Source organism: Cynocephalus volans, chromosome 15 (assembly GCF_027409185.1).
Source record: "Cynocephalus volans isolate mCynVol1 chromosome 15, mCynVol1.pri, whole genome shotgun sequence".
NCBI classification, from domain to species: domain Eukaryota; kingdom Metazoa; phylum Chordata; class Mammalia; order Dermoptera; family Cynocephalidae; genus Cynocephalus; species Cynocephalus volans.
This window is the reverse complement of record NC_084474.1, coordinates 77,478,159-77,495,163: the sequence shown is the minus strand read 5'-3', so window position 1 is coordinate 77,495,163 and position 17,005 is coordinate 77,478,159. Positions and strand designations below refer to the sequence as shown.

Below are 17,005 nucleotides of genomic sequence, written 5' to 3'. Positions count from 1 at the left end.
TGTCATAACAGTGGAAAGTACATATGCAACTATTCTTAGCCCTGGAATGTATACACTGTCTCCCTGCCCAGCCGTCCTTGCACAGAGCTCTAGAAAACTGTGAAAGTGCCTTCAGCATAAACAAACCCAGAACTCTCCCAGGACAAATTATTTGCCAACTGAAGGAAAGGCCTGGAGTTGATGGTTTCACTTAGAGCCAGAGGTAGAAGCTCTCTGGGTGGACAAGTCAGACCAGGCATCGGTGGATGTCACTGCAGCAAAGCAAGGTAAATATCCCTACTGCTTTATGCTTCTGCAGGTGGACTGCCAGATGCCAGCCAATGCAGCAGCGTCCTGTTTGGGCTCTGCTTCTATTTATTCCATCTTTAAATAAAACCTGAAAGCCTCCATGAAGCCATGTTTTTAAAAATATATATGAGGGTACTTCAAAAAGTGCATAGAAAGGGCTGTATTATCTTTTAATTCTATTTTTCCATGCACTTTTTGAAGTACCCTCATATATATATATTGTAAAAGTGTATTTTCATCCCTCACTTCTGGCTAGTTACCAGAGGGCCACACCCCCAGGATGCCATCCTTGGGGAATGACTAACACCCAGGAAGAGATGTTTAGATGGTTTTACTAAATTTATGGATGTGCTAAGAATCTGGGGAAAGGCTGGACACTTCTGCTGATCGAATGCAGCACTGTTACCTTGCTTCAGGCTAACATTTCAGCCACAGACAATCCAGTAACTTTCACCAACTTTGGTGTTTGGGGTTTTTTCTCAGATTAGCTGAAGATGCTATCTGCCTATCACCTTTGAGAATAATCACAACCAAAAACTGAGGCGTTGGCTTTGAGGCCTGGGGTGCAGGTGGCCTCCCTTTCCAGCTTTCACTACACGATATTCTTGGCGATACCTGCAAGCATCTGGTGAACGCACGTAGATGCGCGAGTCTGGGAGCCCCCACAGCTAGACCCTTTCGCACAGGCTGCTGAGAAAGTCTTGGCCCTTGCTCCTTTTGGGACTTCCTTCCCTCTTTGTAGGATGGATGAGGAGTCGCCAGATGAACTGTTCTTCAAAGACCAGGACTTCTCCTCTGACTTGTTGAGGCAGCTCAATGGCTTGAGACAAAACAGGATGCTGACGGATGTGAGCATCTGCGCTGGTACCTGGGAGGTCCCCTGCCACCGAAATGTACTGGCCTCCAGCAGCCCCTACTTCAAGGCCATGTTCTGCAGCAATTTCCGGGAGAACAGTGAGGCCAAAGTCCAGCTGAAAGGCATCGACTCGCCGACCCTGGACCAGATCGTCCTGTACGTGTACACGGGCGAAGTACACATCACAGCCGAAAGCGTCCTTCCCCTGATGGGGGCAGCTTCCATGCTGCAGTACCCCAAGCTCTTTGAGGCCTGCTCCTCATACCTTCAGAGCCAGCTGGCCCCCAGCAACTGCCTGGGCATGATCAGACTCTCAGAAATCTTAAGCTGTGAGACCCTCAAGAAGAAAGCCAGGGAGGTGGCCTTGACCTGTTTCCCAGAGGTGGCTGCATCAGCGGACCTGAAGGAGCTCTGTGCCGTGGAGTTGCAAGACTACCTGGGAGATGATGGTCTCTGTGGGGAGGAGGAAAAGGTGTTTGAGGCCCTCATGGTTTGGATCAAGCATGACCTCCAGGCCCGGAAGCAATACGTGCAGGACCTGTTCCAGCAGGTCAGGCTTCAGTACATCCATCCAGCCTTCTTCCACCACTTCATCGCCAACGACAGCCTCCTTCAATCCTCGCCCACATGCAGGACGATCCTGGAGACAGCCAAGAGGCACATGTTTTCTTTGCACAGCACCAGCACCCCAGACTGCAAGCCCCCATGGCACGTCCCTCCAAGGAACTCTTACCAAGACTGCCTCATCCTCTTGGGTGGAAGAAAAGACAACCAGCAGACCACCAGGGATGTCCTGCTATACAATGGACAAACCGGCCAATGGCGGAGCCTTGCTAAACTCCCAGCTCGGCTGTACAAGGCCTCGGCTGTCACCTTGCACCGCAGCATCTATGTGTTTGGGGGCATGGCTGTTAATGCAGGGAAGAGTCTGGTCAGTCACAATGTCTACATCTTCTCCCTGAAACTCAATCAGTGGAGGCTGGGGGAGCCCATGCTGGTGGCCCGCTACTCCCACAGAAGCACTGCCCATAAGAACTTCATCTTCTCCATCGGGGGCATTGGAGAAGGGCAAGAGCTCATGGCCTCCATGGAGAGGTATGACAGCATCTGCAACGTCTGGGAGAGTATGGCCAGCATGCCAGTTGGGGTTCTCCATCCGGCTGTCGCTGTGAAAGACCAAAGACTGTACCTCTTTGGGGGAGAGGACATCATGCAGAACCCTGTGCGCCTTATTCAGGTAAATGGCTCGTTCTTCCCATCATGTAAGTGCATGAGTGTGTTTATGCAGACACACACACACACACACACACACACACACACGCAAATACATATATCGACACACATACATATGCATGTACACCTACATGCACACATATACACACAAACATATACACATATACATGCATGCACACATACATACACACAAACATGCATGCATACATGCCTGCATATGAACACATGCACACATGCACACACACACACTTGTCATTTGCAGGGGAAGAAGGAAGTAAAGGAGGGAGGGGAGAAGAAGAAGAATTTGGGGCAAGATTTTTTTAAATTCAGTAATTCTTTTTGTGCAAGAGTAATACATGCAAAGGTATATCAAATACAATTCCTGTCCATGAAGAGTTTATCTTCATTTGAGAAAAAAATTATCTAAAAATTCAAGCCAGAACACATCAAATGTCAGATAGTGAAGTCCTATAGGAATTTGAGAGATGCTTCTAACCCAAATCAGTAAGGCCTTAAAAGAAGATTCCCAAGCCTTGATCCACACTTCAGCTTCCAAATGCCCTTAGATGTGCTGACCTCAGATGCGCTGAATCAAATCTCTTTGTATGGGATCTTGACAGGTATGGTTTACAAAAGCTTCCAGGAGATTCTAAAGTGCAGCCAGGTTGGGGAACCCCTGTCCTAATGATAGGTAGATATCAATTTCACTAATTAGCTCTCTAAGAAGTGCAATTAATAAAGGTCAAATTTCAGAATACTAAGTGTTTTCCAACTTCATGCAAGTTTCTGGAAACCTCTGCAGTTCATCTAATGACATGAGAAACCTGAACACTGAGCTTATCTTTGTAGATAATCCAGAAGACCCCAGAGATGTGCTTTGTTCATTTATAAGAGTTATGTTAAACACCAACCACTGTGACGGCCCTGGGGACATAAGAGGGAACAGCAAATTACACTTAACCCTCAGGGAGTCTGGAAGACTAGTGCAATTCAGATGCTGAATAGAGGGTGCTCTAAGAGGACAGGGGGTGCCCTAACCCAGTCTCATTACGATTCAGGGAACTTTGGAGACCCTGTGAGGGTGGCTTCAGCTGAATTAAGCAGAGAAGCAGGAGAGGAAAATGTCAGGTGAGGATGAGTGAAAGAGGAGGGAGGCGGGGAGGGTGGATGCTAAGAGAATGTGCAATAGACGTGTCTGAAGCAGGGGGAGTGTTCCTGGGTAAGGGAACAGCTTGTACAAAGGCCCTGAAATACAAAAGGGGCACAGCCCATTGCCTTAAGGAACTGAAAGCATGACAAGGTAGTTGCAACACAGAGTAAAGAGGAGAACGATCACGTATCAAGGGGAAGCCGTGGAGAGAGGGGTGTCTCTTGGTCCTCATATCATCTCCATCAGCCCCCTTCCCAAGCTATCCTGAGCAACCTCCTCCACCCAGACTGCTGTGCCTGAGCCCCTCCTTTAAAAATTCTGGAACATTCTTGAGGGGTGGGTGTTTGTGGAGATGAGGCTGGTCTTTCTAGGCCTTGCCAAGGAATTGGGATTGTTGCCTGAGAGTGATGAGACCTCATCCAAGGTTTTCAAGCAGGGGGCATGAGGTCATCAAATTTGCATTTTTAGAAGTTCCCTCTGGACATCTTGTAAGGAAGGGATTGGAGGGGGCCTGAGTGGACAAACAGGGGAGAGTTGGGAGATTCTTCTAGAGGTCCAGGCAAAAAATAAATAAAATAAAATAAAGTAAAACAAATAGAGGTCCAGGCAAGGGATGATGATGGCTAGGACAGGCTGGTGCCAGTGGAGGTTTTTGTCTCATCTTCACTTCCCCAGGCCATATTTTTGGCCTCTCCCTGACCAGCTAAGGAGATTCTTAGTCTTTCCAGAAATACTGCTCCAAATCCCACTCCTTTACTTCAGCTGGGAGAGACATGTTCTGCTCCCCTCCAGGGTACAACCACACAATACAGACAGAACAAAGTGCTTTTATGTAAAGCTAAAGCCCCTCCCTCTTTTCTGACTATTTTTCAAAACAGAGTCAACAAATATGCTGGTGAATTCATGTTGCAAAATGGTCATCAACTTCCTAAGAATAAAATGCAAAGCTCAGAAAAGCTTTAGGCTAATGTATCAAGAAACATGTAGTACAATCAAACAAGATCACTACAAAGCCAAATACACACGAAACCTGTGAGCGATCCTTTTGCACCACAGCAATGAGAAGAGGAAAAGGGTAAAAGTATTAATCTGGATACTTTTCTAATCTACTTAGCACTAGCTTTGAAATGAACATTTTACTATTCGAGTATAGTTTAAAATGAATGCTTGGAGTTACTCGATGGGAGCAGTTTGGATTTTCGGGCATAGGTTTGGAGTTTTCTTCATAGAATGGTTCATCTACATGCATTCTTTTTTTTTTTTTTTTTTTTTTTTTTAGGTTCTGAATTAATTTATTTGTTTTGTTTGTTTCTTTGTTTGTTTGTTTGGTGGCTGGCCAATATGGGGATCCAAACCCTTGACTTTGGTGTTGTAACACCACACTCTAACCAACTGAGCTAACCAGCCAGGCCTGAATTAACATTTTTTTAAAAACTCTTTATTGAAATGTGTTGATTGTACATATTTATTGGTACAGAGTTATATGCAATACATGCATGTAATGCATGGATGCATTCTTTTAAGAACGATACCATAATGGGGTTACTATGCAAATTGTGTGTGTCTGTTTACCTTTCTACCTGGCCCTCTTTCTATCTCAGTTTCTGGATGGCATTAAGCAAATCCCTTACCATAACAAAGTATCACTTCCTCCACTGCTCAAACACCATCCTTTGTTATCCTTGCCTCTCTGGGGAATTAGGAGGATTGTGAGCAAATGTTTAATCTATTTTTGAAACCATACCCGAAGCTGATAAAGAACAGAAGGCTGCAAGGCAATTACTCACTCAAGTAAAATGCAACCAGTGTTTGCTTTTCTTCCAAGATCCCACTTTCCAAAGAGTTTATCACCTACATATTTTCAGATGAAACCTCGAGGCTTCACGGCCATTGGGATTGTCCCTGTCTTTAGCACTTGCCTTCCTGCAGGCTTCTCTGACTTGAAGGACTGACAGAGACTTCAAGAGATCTCCAGTCTCAAAAGCCTCGGTCAGGAAAATCTCCAGATAGGGACATGAGTGTCATGGTTTAAGAGCATGGGTTCAATCGGACCAGCCTTCCACTCACTCTAGCTGTATGACCTTGGGCATGCTGAGGCAGGGCAAAATAGGGACACACCCCAGGGAGGCTGTTCATAAATATCCAGATTGGATCAGCCAGTGCCTGCGAACTAGGTGGAACAGACGGGGCAGAAGACGGCCATCAGGGGCTTCCACCCACGACAGAAAAGGAGAAGGTCGGGGGCACCTGCATTTCTCTCTGGCAGAGACACCTGCACACTTTTTTGGCGGTACCTTCGCTTGGTAGTAAAGCCCTATTATGTCCCATTTCTCTGTCCCTCTCTTCCTTTCCTTTTGCTGGTCCCATAAAAAAAAAAAGAAAAGAAAAGAAAAAGAAAAATTTTTCTTTCATGAATGGACCGAGAACCTGGATCTGTCACTCAGTAACAATGTCACTTAACCTCTCTGAGCCTCAATGGTCTAATCTGAAAAATGGGAAGAAGTAATAGTACCTGCTTCATAGGATGACTGGGAAGATCAAACTTGGTAAAATGATAAAAATAAAGTCTTTAATAATGCTGGCAATTATATTTTACATGAAAAGAATTTCATGGGAAGAATACTGCACCATGTCCCCTGTAAACAGATGTTTTTGTTCTTTCTTTTTTGTTATTATTCTCTTTTTTCTTTTATGTAAAGTCTATCCTGTATCTGTGGTGCTAAATTTTGCCCTTTTTTTTTTTTTTTTTTTTAGATGGCCAAACTGTCAGCTTTATTACAGATAAAGCCCATATTTTTATTTATTTTTTTTTTATTTTTCTTTTTTTTTTAATATTTATTTTTTTTTTAATTTATTTTTTTTTTAATTTTATTTTGTCGATATACATTGTGGCTGATTACTGCTCCCCATCACCAAAACCTCCCTCCCTTCTCCCTCCCCCCCTCCCCCCCAACAATGTCCTTTCTGTTTGCTTGTCGTATCAACTTCAAATAATTGTGGTTGTTATATCTTCTCCCCCCACCCCGGTTTTTGTGTGTGTGTGTGTGTGAATTTATATATTAATTTTTAGCTCACACCAATAAGTGAGAACATGTGGTATTTCTCTTTCTGTGCCTGACTTGTTTCACTTAATATAATTCTCTCAAGGTCCATCCATGTTGTTGCAAATGGCAGTATTTCATTCGTTTTTATAGCTGAGTAGTATTCCATTGTGTAGATGTACCACATTTTCCATATCCACTCATCTGATGATGGACAGTTGGGCTGGTTCCAACTCTTGGCTATTGTAAAGAGTGCTGCGATAAACATTGGGGAACAGGTATACCTTCGAAAGGATGATTTCCATTCCTCTGGGTATATTCCCAACAGTGGGATAGCTGGGTCGTATGGTAGATCTATCTGCAATTGTTTGAGGAACCTCCATACCATTTTCCATAGAGGCTGCACCATTTTGCAGTCCCACCAACAATGTATGAGAGTTCCTTTTTCTTTTTTTTTTTTTTTTTTTAATAATCTATGATTTTTATTTTTTTTTATTTTATTTTTTTTAATTTTATTTTGTCGATATACATTGTAGCTGATTAATGCTCCCCATCACCAAAACCTCCCTCCCTTCTCCCTCCCCCCCTCCCCCCAACCATGTCCTTTCTGTTTGTTTGTTGTATCAACTTCAAATAATTGTGGTTGTTATATCTTCTTCCCCCCCCGCCCCAGTTTGTGTGTGTGTGTGTGTATGTGTGTGTGTGAATTTATATATTAATTTTTAGCTCCCTCCAATAAGTGAGAACATGTGGTATTTCTCTTTCTGTGCCTGACGCGTTTCACTTAATATAATTCTCTCAAGGTCCATCCATGTTGTTGCAAATGGCAGTATTTCATTCTTTTTTATAGCTGAGTAGTATTCCATTGTGTAGATGTACCACATTTTCCGAATCCACTCATCTGATGATGGGCATTTGGGCTGGTTCCAACTCTTGGCTATTGTAAAGAGTGCTGCGATGAACATTGGTGAACAGGTATACCTTCGACTTGATGATTTCCATTCCTCTGGGTATATTCCCAACAGTGGGATGGCTGGGTCGTATGGTAGATCTATTTGCAATTGTTTAAGGAACCTCCATACCATTTTCCATAGAGGCTGCACCATTTTGCAGTCCCACCAACAATGTATGAGAGTTCCTTTTTCTCCGCAGCCTCGCCAGCATTTATCGTTCATAGTCTTTTGGATTTTAGCCATCCTAACTGGGGTTAGATGGTATCTCAATGTGGTTTTGATTTGCATTTCCCGGATGCTGAGTGATGTTGAGCATTTTTTCATATGTCTATTGGCCATTTGGATATCTTCCTTAGAGAAATGCCTACTTAGCTCTTTTGCCCATTTTTTAATTGGGTTGCTTGTTTTCTTCTTGTAAAGTTGTTTGAGTTCCTTATATATTCTGGATATTAATCCTTTGTCAGATGTATATTTTGCAAATATTTTCTCCCACTCTGTTGGTTGTCTTTTAACTCTTTTAATTGTTTCTTTTGCTGTGCAGAAGCTTTTTAGTTTGATATAATCCCATTTGTTTATTTTTCCTTTGGTTGCCCGTGCTTTTGGGGTCGTATTCATGAAGTCTGTGCCCAGTCCTATTTCCTGAAGTGTTTCCCCTATGTTTTCTTTAAGAAGTTTTATTGTCTCAGGGTGTATATTTAAATCCTTAATCCATTTTGAGTTGATTTTAGTATACGGTGAGAGGTATGGATCTAGTTTCATTCTCCTGCATATCGATATCCAGTTATCCCAGCACCACTTGCTGAAGAGGCAGTCCCTTCCCCAGTGAATAGGCTTGGAGCCTTTGTGAAAGATCAGATGGCAGTAAGTGTGTGGGTTGATTTCTGGATTCTCTATTCTATTCCATTGGTCAGTGTGTCTGTTTTTATGCCAGTACCATACTGTTTTGGTTATTATTACTTTGTAGTATAGCTTAAAGTCAGGTAGTGTTATGCCTCCAGCTTTATTTTTTTTGCTGAGCATTGCTTTGGCTATTCGTGGTCTTCTATTGTTCCATATAAATGTCTGAATAGTTTTTTCCATTTCTGAGAAAAATGTCTTTGGAATTTTGATGGGGATTGCATTGAATTTGTATATCACTTTGGGTAGTATGGACATTTTCACTATGTTGATTCTTCCAATCCAAGAGCATGGAATATCTTTCCATCTTCTTGTATCCTCTCTAATTTCTCTCAACAGTGGTTTGTAGTTCTCATTATAGAGATTTTTCACCTCCTTGGTTAACTCAATTCCTAAGTATTTTATTTTTTTGGTGGCTATTGTAAATGGGCAGGCTTTCTTGATTTCTCCTTCTGCATGTTCACTATTGGAGAAAAGAAATGCTACTGATTTTTGTGTGTTGATTTTGTATCCTGCTACTGTGCTGAAATCATTTATCAATTCCAACAGTTTTTTTGTAGAGGTTTTAGGCTGTTCGATATATAGGATCATGTCATCTGCAAACAGGGACAGTTTGACTTCATCTTTTCCAATCTGGATGCCCTTTATTTCCTTCTCTTCTCTGATTGCTCTGGCTAGTACTTCCAACACTATGTTGAATAGGAGTGGTGAGAGTGGGCATCCTTGTCTAGTTCCTGTTCTTAAAGGAAAAGCTTTCAGCTTTTCCCCATTCAGGATGATATTGGCAGTGGGTTTGGCATATATGGCTTTAATTATGTTGAGATACTTTCCCTCTATACCTAACTTATAGAGGGACTTTGTCATGAATGAGTGCTGAACTTTATCAAATGCTTTTTCAGCATCTATAGACATGATCATATGGTCCTTGTGTTTGACTTTATTAATATGGTGTATCACATTTATTGATTTGCGTATGTTGAACCAACCTTGCATCCCTGGGATGAATCCCACTTGATCATGATGAATAATTTTACGTATGTGTTGCTGTATTCTGTTTGCTAGTATTTTAGTGAGGATTTTTGCATCTATATTCATGAAGGATATTGGCCTGTAGTTTTCTTTTTGGTTATATCTTTACCTGGTTTTGGTATCAGGATGATGTTTGTTTCATAGAATGAGTTTGGGAGATTTGCGTCCGTTTCAATCTTTTGGAATAGTTTGTAAAGAATCGGTGTCAATTCCTCTTTGAATGTTTGGTAAAATTCTGCTGTGAATCCATCTGGTCCTGGGCTTTTCTTTGTTGGGAGCCTTCTGATAACAGCTTCAATCTCCTTTATTGTTATTGGTCTGTTCAAATTTTCTACGTCTTCATGGTTCAGTTTTGGGAGCTTGTGTGTGTCCGGAAATTTATCCATTTCCTCCAGATTTTCAAATTTGTTGGCGTATAGTTGTTTATAGTAGTCTCAAATGATTCCTTGTATTTCAGATGAATCAGTTGTAATATCGCCTTTTTCATTTCTAATTTTGGTTATTTGAGTCTTCTCTCTTCTTTTTTTTTGTTAGCCATGCTAATGGTTTGTCAATTTTATTTATCCTTTCAAAAAACCAACTTTTTAATTTGTTGATCTTTTGAATTGTTTTTTGGTTTTCAATTTCATTCAGTTCTGCTCTGATCTTAATGATTTCTTTCCATCTGCTAACTTTAGGTTTGGATTGTTCTTGTTTTTCTAGTTCTTTAAGGTGAAATGTTAGGTTGTTCACTTGCCATCTTTCTATTCTTCTGAAGTGAGCGTTTAATGCGATAAATTTTCCCCTCAATACTGCTTTTGCAGTATCCCACAGGTTTTGGTATGATGTATCATTGTTTTCATTAGTTTCAATAAATTTTTTGATTTCCTGCTTGATTTCTCCTTGGACATTAAGTAGAATGCTGTTTAATTTCCATGTGTTTGTATAGTTTCCAGAGTTTCGTTTGTTATTAATTTCTTGTTTTATAAATTTTGCCCTTAATGAACTAATATACATTTGACATTTGAGTTTTGAACTGAGGACATTAATAGGAGAACCTGTTCTAGGGAATCCACATTTGACGCATTATTTCAGAGCCTGGCAAAGGAACAGGCCATCTCCACTCTGGTCTTCCTTTTCTCGTGCTTCTTTTTTTCCTATGGCTCACATGACTTTCAGGCATGAACTGTTCAAAAGCCATGCTCACTTACCCCAAATGTATTCATGGCTCTAAGGCCCTCTCAGATGCACTGGAATATTTAGAAATTTAAACATGAGCTAGAAATAAAAATGACTGAAAAATCATTGGTTTTCTGAATACCCAAGTTGCTCCATTTCTCATTAAAAGAAAAAAATGTTCTAAGCAAGGTAAGCAAGATGCATACTGCAAGTGCAGAACTGTCAGTCCATCCTATACATATGCAGCCAGTGATCTCATGGGGTTGCTTAAAAGATCGATTTCTAATAATATTCTTCTTTCTGTTATTTAATAACATTTTATCGATTGATAATAATGTAGCCACATTTTAACAACTGGAAAAAAGTAGAAAGAAAAAACTCACTCCTAGTTCACCTTCTCCATTACTACTTCTGTCTTGTTAAAAAAAAATGTTTAACTTTAAAATGCAGTGCCATGATTCTATTTCCCCTCAGGTTTATCACATTTCCAGAAACACATGGTTCAAAATGGAGACGAGAATGATCAAGAACGTGTGTGCTCCTGCAGTGGTGCTCGGGGAGCAGATCATCATTGTGGGAGGTGAGTTCGAATAGAGCCTCGCTGGGCTGGATGCAAACTTGGCACCTCCCACAGAAAAAGGGTCACTAACAGACCCATGGCGTCCTGCAAGATAGTCTTCTTAAAAGCACATCCACCCAACCAAGGCAGTGTAGGCAACCCAACAAAGCTCTTTCCTCATCTAGAAGTTTCTCCCCTGTCTTTATCTTAAACAAGGGATGAAATAATGCCTATTTCCCAGAGTTGTTATGATGATAAAATGTACTTTTGTATCTAAAACACCTAGCACTATCCCAGACACACAGTAAATAAAAAATGCTTGCTATTGTCAATAATATTGGCTACTAATGGATCATTTCTCTGTAATCGCAGCATAGTGTCATGATTAGGAGGACTGGTTTGGGGATCAGATAGACCTGGTTCAAATCCTGGTTCTGCCACTAACTGGCTCTATATTCTGTGGCAAATTATTCATCTTTCTGTGCCTCAGTTTTCCCATCAGTAAAATGGGGATCCTAATAGTACCCACCAGATAAACCCTATCTGGCTGTGGGGACCCATCATCTGGGTGCCAACCCAGCTCTGCCACATACCAGGCCTTGGCCAGTTACCTCGACATCCTATGCTTTGGTTCAGAGTCCCAGCCTCAGTGTCAGGAAGTGGCAGGGATCGGACGTGTCCCAGGACTGTGGACCTCCAGTCCCAGACAAGCAATGCTGAGCTTGCCCCTGTGTCACCTGGGTTTCAGGTTACACAAGGAGGATTCTGGCTTACGACCCTCAGTCCAATAAGTTTGTCAAATGTGCGGACATGAAAGACCGGAGGATGCACCACGGGGCCACGGTGATGGGGAACAAGCTGTACGTGACAGGCGGCCGGCGGCTGACTGTGGACTGCAGCATCGAGGACTCAGCCTCCTTTGACTGCTACGACCCCGACACGGACACCTGGACCTCCCAGGGACAGCTGCCTCACAAGCTCTTCGACCACGCCTGCCTTACTCTCCCATGCATACCCCAGGCGCCCAGCCTCCCATGAGGGGGATGAGAAACCTCTGTCTTAGGCAAGACGCTTTCTGTTCAGGGACAGAAATGCAACTCCAAAGAGGATTAAGCTACCCTACAAGGAGGCAGGGAGAGCAGGGAGGCCTGGAACCGGGCGTGTTGTTGCCAGAAAACTCTTTCTGCTCCCCCCCCCCCGATCTGTCTTCTCTCTCTGTCTCTGTCTCTCTCCTCTCCCGCCCCTACCCCCATCTCTACTCTCTCTGTGTGTCTCTGTTTCTCTCTCCTCTGGTCTCTCTTCTCTGTCTTCTCTCCCTCTCTCCTCACCCTTTCCCTCTCTCTCTACCTCATCCCTATTAGGCTTCACTCTACAAACAAGCTTCTTTATTCACACAGTATGGGGACAGTGACAACTGCTAAACCCAGACTCACATTCTCTAGCTGTGCACCTTCAGGAGAGAAATTTATCTGTCATTATTCACATAGTAGTCCTAAAAACCAGTGCTGATGGGCCCTATTTGTATTCCATACCTCCCTCCTGAGCCATCACCTTTGCCAGGGACTGTGCAGCTGTAACTAGCCAGTCCTGGATCATATCCCCACAGGAAGAGGTGGGGATAACTATTGTGACTGACAGCCCATTCGAATTGCATGTAATGAGAAAGAAGCGGTTTCTCAAAAGAAGAAATTCTGGGGTGACAAAAATCACATCTGCCCAGGACACTGTTGAAATCCAGAACAGAGGGCTGAGAGACCCGGGAGGATCGCTGGAGGCCCTTGGTTCAGGTGGCAGCATGAGCAATTGGCCATGACTGTGTTTCTCTGCATTCTACAGATGTAGTACATTGAAATTCCAAATAAGTATGTGCAATCCAGTATCTAGTGTTTGAAAATTATCCTGCGCTGCCAGAATAAAGTGTGTTTCTGGTGCCAAATGATCTTTTTCTCCTGCCTTTGGGGAGCTATAAACCTGCAGAATTAATCAGGATTTTCATTTTGGTAAATGTTATGAGAATTGCTCTTCTGGGGAAAGCCAACAAATTATTTCAGAGATCACAGCAATCACAGGCCTGGGATGCCCCCGTTATCTCGAGGGGCCTCCCGCACTGGCTTGGTCCCAAGCTCAGGAATGAGCTGAAATGTAGAGCAACGGTTCTCAGCGCTGCCTGCACGTTACAATCACCTGGGAACATGTTCGGAAACAGGGCCGAGCCCCATTTGAGACAGATGAACGGGGCTTCTCAGAGGTGGGGCCCAGAACTCCATTCATTAAAAGCTTCCCAGATGATTGTAATGTGTAGTCAGGGTCGAGAACCACTGCCCTGTTCAGCTGTGGGCACTGAAGACCTGCATGCTGGTTCCATTTCCATTCTGTCCTGGCCAGCCCTAAGCTCAGCAGTGTAGGCAAAGTTGTCTCTGCACCAGTGGAAGCATCTGGAGTGGGTCTTGCTGCCCTGAGCCTGACACCAGAGTGCCCCCAAACTGTAGCCTTCCTCCCTGCCCGGCTCTCTAGGTCCATCTTCTGGGCTTTTCTTTTCTTCCTACTTTGTATTTTTGCACTTCAGAATCTCCTACCAGGGTCTGAAGCTCTGCCCTGCTCCCTAAACCACTTGGCTATGATCCAGAGACCCTACCTGGATTGTCAGCTCCTGCCCCATAGCCTGGACACTGTCTCCTTAGACATTGACTGGCATCTAATTCCAACCCATTGTCTTTGAACCCTCTCCATTCAGCTGTCAATCCTACCTCTCCCAGAAACTGTGCTTGGAGAGGTAATCAGTGACCCCTTCGGTGCCAGAACTGGCTGTCCATTTTCATTTCCTGTCTTCCTTGACAGCTAGCAGCATGCAGCATAGCTGTCCCTCCTGCCATCTTGAAACACCTTCCTCACCCCCTGCTGGGACAACACGGCTCTTGCTTCCCCTCCTACTACTCTCTGCAGCTCATTCTTGTCTCCTCATTTTCCTGACTACTAAGTAGTGACACACCCTAGGGCTCAGTCCTCAGACCTTTGTGTATCTACCCTCATCCCCTAGATGTGTGAGCTCATCTAGCCCCTGGATTTGAATACCACCCACATGCTGCCACCCTGCCAATTTCCCTAATTCCAGACTCAGCTGTGTGCTCTCTGCCTCCACACTAATGCTAAATCCATTTCTTAAACTCAACATGTTCAAGACCCCTCTCACCTCACCAAATCTGCTCCTCCCATGGGCTTCCCCACCCTGGGAGAGGGCAGCACCTTCCCGTCAGTTCCTCAGGCCCAGAGCCTTGGGCTAGTCTTGATTTCTCTGTTTCTCCCACGCTCCACTCTGTCTGTTCCAAATACACCCAGAGCCCAGCCACACGTCGCCATCCACAGCGCACACTCCGGTCCCAGCCGTCCTCTCTCTCCTGAGCTATTGCGATGGTTTCATCACTGGTCTCTAGAGACCTCAATCTCCTTTCAACACAGCAGCCTGTGTGATCTTTTAAAACATAAACATAAGTCAAAATAGGTCTTTCCCCTGTATAAAACCCTCCAAAGCCTTCCCAGCTCACTCAGATGACCCTGAGGAACCTGCAAGCTTTCTCCCCTACCCCACGGCCTCACACTCTCGTGTCCCATCATGTCCCTGTCACTCAGCGTTAGCCACGCTGCCCTTCAGGCTCAGGCATTCCAAGCACTTTGTTTTCACACTTGATTTCCTCCACCTGAAAACGCTTGTCCCAGATGCCATAGCCACGTGGCTCACTCCCTCACCTCCCCAGGTCGCTGCTCAGAGATGCCTTCCCTGCCTCCACCCCACCAACATGTCCTGTCAGCGACAACCCTGAAACAGATCCCAAATCCTCCAGTCCCCCTGTCTTCACTGCCGCTTCTCCGAGTGCAAGCCATCCCCATCTCCTGCCCAGCCTCCTGCAAGGGTTCTCTGCTTCCACTCCCGCCCCGCAGAGCAATCGTCAGAGTCACCTTTTTAAAACACAAACCTGATCCTGTTACTCACCTGCTTGAAAGGTTCCTGGAGACATTTGCATAAAGCCCCCAATCTCTGATCTAGCCTCTAGGGCCTTCCGCAGTCCAACACCTGCCTCCCGCTCTGGCCTCATCTTCTCTGCTCCAGCCATTCTTGATTATTCTATACTCTCATTCACTCCTGCCTCAGGAGGAATCACTACCTGATTCACTTCCCTCTTACCCCTTCACCTGATGTAATTTCAATTTATACCCTACACACCAGATTAAAAATCCTGCATCAAGGGGGCCTTCCATGTACCCCTCCCCAGCCTGGCTTGGGTCAGCTCTCCCATGAAATGCCCCCACTGACCCCTACCCTTCCCCCTTGAGACCCTCATTCTACACCTGTTTGGTTGCTGTCTTCCCCTCTAGATTGCTCATATCTGTCCCGTTCATGCTGAATGAACTAAAGAATTAATAAATGAGTAAAGAGGCTGAATCTACATGTCGCTGGGGTCTCCATCTCAAACTCAGAGGTAAGTGTGCGCAGGCACTGTTTTAAGTGCTCCAGATCCTCTGCAAAGGGCTCATCCTGTCCTTCCCTCTTTTCTTCCCTTTCCCACCCTGAACTGGGTTTGGCAAGTCCTGATGGGGTATGAAGTGTCCTGGCCTACCTGGATCAAGCCTGGAGGTTCGGGGGCTTTATCCAGAAAGATCTATTTGCCTGGATTTAGAAGTGGGTGTCTTGCGTCTATAAACTCCTTCTGTGGTCTCCAAAAATCCTTCTGTCAGAGACTTGCTAATGCCTTGACTTTCTTTTCCTTTCCTCTCAGTCCAATATTTAATAAGCTGCCAGAGTTTGTAGCTACTTGAAGCTTGTCCAAGTCTCCCTGGGGCACAGAAGAACTATGTAAATTGCCTCCTGGGATTTATAAAGAAAGATGGCACCAGGGCCAAGCACTTGGAAACACGTCACAGGCCAGCTTTGTGTGTCAATAAGATGCTTTTGTGGCAGATGAGTCCACACACCTGTGCATCCCACTGGCCAAACTCAATATCTGAATTTGATGGCAAAACAGATCTCAGCATATGAGGGATCCTTTCCAATCTGCTGAGGATAATCTCAGTCCAAAAAGAAAGAGACAGTTTTGGCACGAGGCTTCCTTGGCCTCACTGGCTGAGTAGAGAGTCACAGTCCATAGTTGAGGTCAAAATATATTTAGCCAGCAGCAGTTAAACTGAAACGTTTTAAGTAAAAAATGTCAAATGGCCTGACTAATCGTTTCAACAGGCGACAAGGGAAGGAGGAGACATGAAATGGAGCAAGGGTTAAGCAGGAAAAAACTAACAAAAATATCAAACACCCTGTCCCACCATAAAAGAGTGAGCAGAAAAAGGAGGGGGAAGCAGAAGAGAAAATAGCAAGGGAGGGAGAGAGAGGGGAGCGAGCGTGGGCAGCGGGGAGCGGGACCTGGAGGCGGCTGCTGGTCTTCAGCACCGGACGACCCTCCCAGCTGGCTGTGCGGAGGGCACCATCACACCATCCACGGGCCAGCATGTGGCCAGCCAGATACTGCACCGGGCTATCCCCTGGCAGAGCAGCATGGCCCCAGCAGGACAGAGTCACTGGAATCCTGGCCCCACCCCATTCACACCCTTCCTGATTCTCTGCCCATGAACAGTGGTGGTTTTGAATGTGAGCCCCAGCCTGGAACCTCCACTGTCCCTCCAGGTCAACCCTCCCTTTTGATTCTGCTCTTCCTCTTCAGTATCCACTCTCTCCGGTGAACAACACAAAGTCCCAAGTCCTCACCTCTTAAAATCAGACGAATTGGGGGTTAAATCAGGTAGGAACCCAGATGGTGTCTAATCTTTAATAATTATTATTACAGATCTGAGAAC

General features: G+C 44.5%; 1 protein-coding gene across 2 annotated transcripts; it reads left to right on the top strand.

Annotated features, from left to right (window-relative positions):
• The first annotated feature begins 62 nt into the window (after positions 1-62).
• KLHL38 (kelch like family member 38) lies at positions 63-13,100 on the top strand. Of its 2 annotated transcripts, none has more exons than XM_063079390.1 (4): positions 63-266; positions 1,031-2,381; positions 11,080-11,185; positions 11,913-13,100. In XM_063079390.1, the coding sequence occupies exons 1-4, from the start codon at positions 181-183 to the stop codon at positions 12,200-12,202; spliced, it is 1,833 nt and encodes a 610-aa protein (XP_062935460.1). In that variant the 5' UTR covers positions 63-180; the 3' UTR covers positions 12,203-13,100. The 2 variants fall into 2 exon arrangements, with proteins under 2 accessions (XP_062935460.1, XP_062935461.1); XM_063079391.1 differs by having other exon boundaries at positions 177-266; positions 772-2,381.
• Positions 13,101-17,005: the final 3,905 nt, after the last annotated feature.

Bases quoted from the DNA above. Each gene is read 5' to 3' on its own strand.
- KLHL38 (XM_063079390.1), top strand. From the start codon at position 181: ATGGTTTCACTTAGAGCCAGAGGTAGAAGCTCTCTGGGTGGACAAGTC. The intron at 267-1,030 runs GTAAATATCCCT...CCCTCTTTGTAG, and splicing joins TGTCACTGCAGCAAAGCAAG to GATGGATGAGGAGTCGCCAG. The intron at 11,186-11,912 runs GTGAGTTCGAAT...CCTGGGTTTCAG, and splicing joins GCAGATCATCATTGTGGGAG to GTTACACAAGGAGGATTCTG.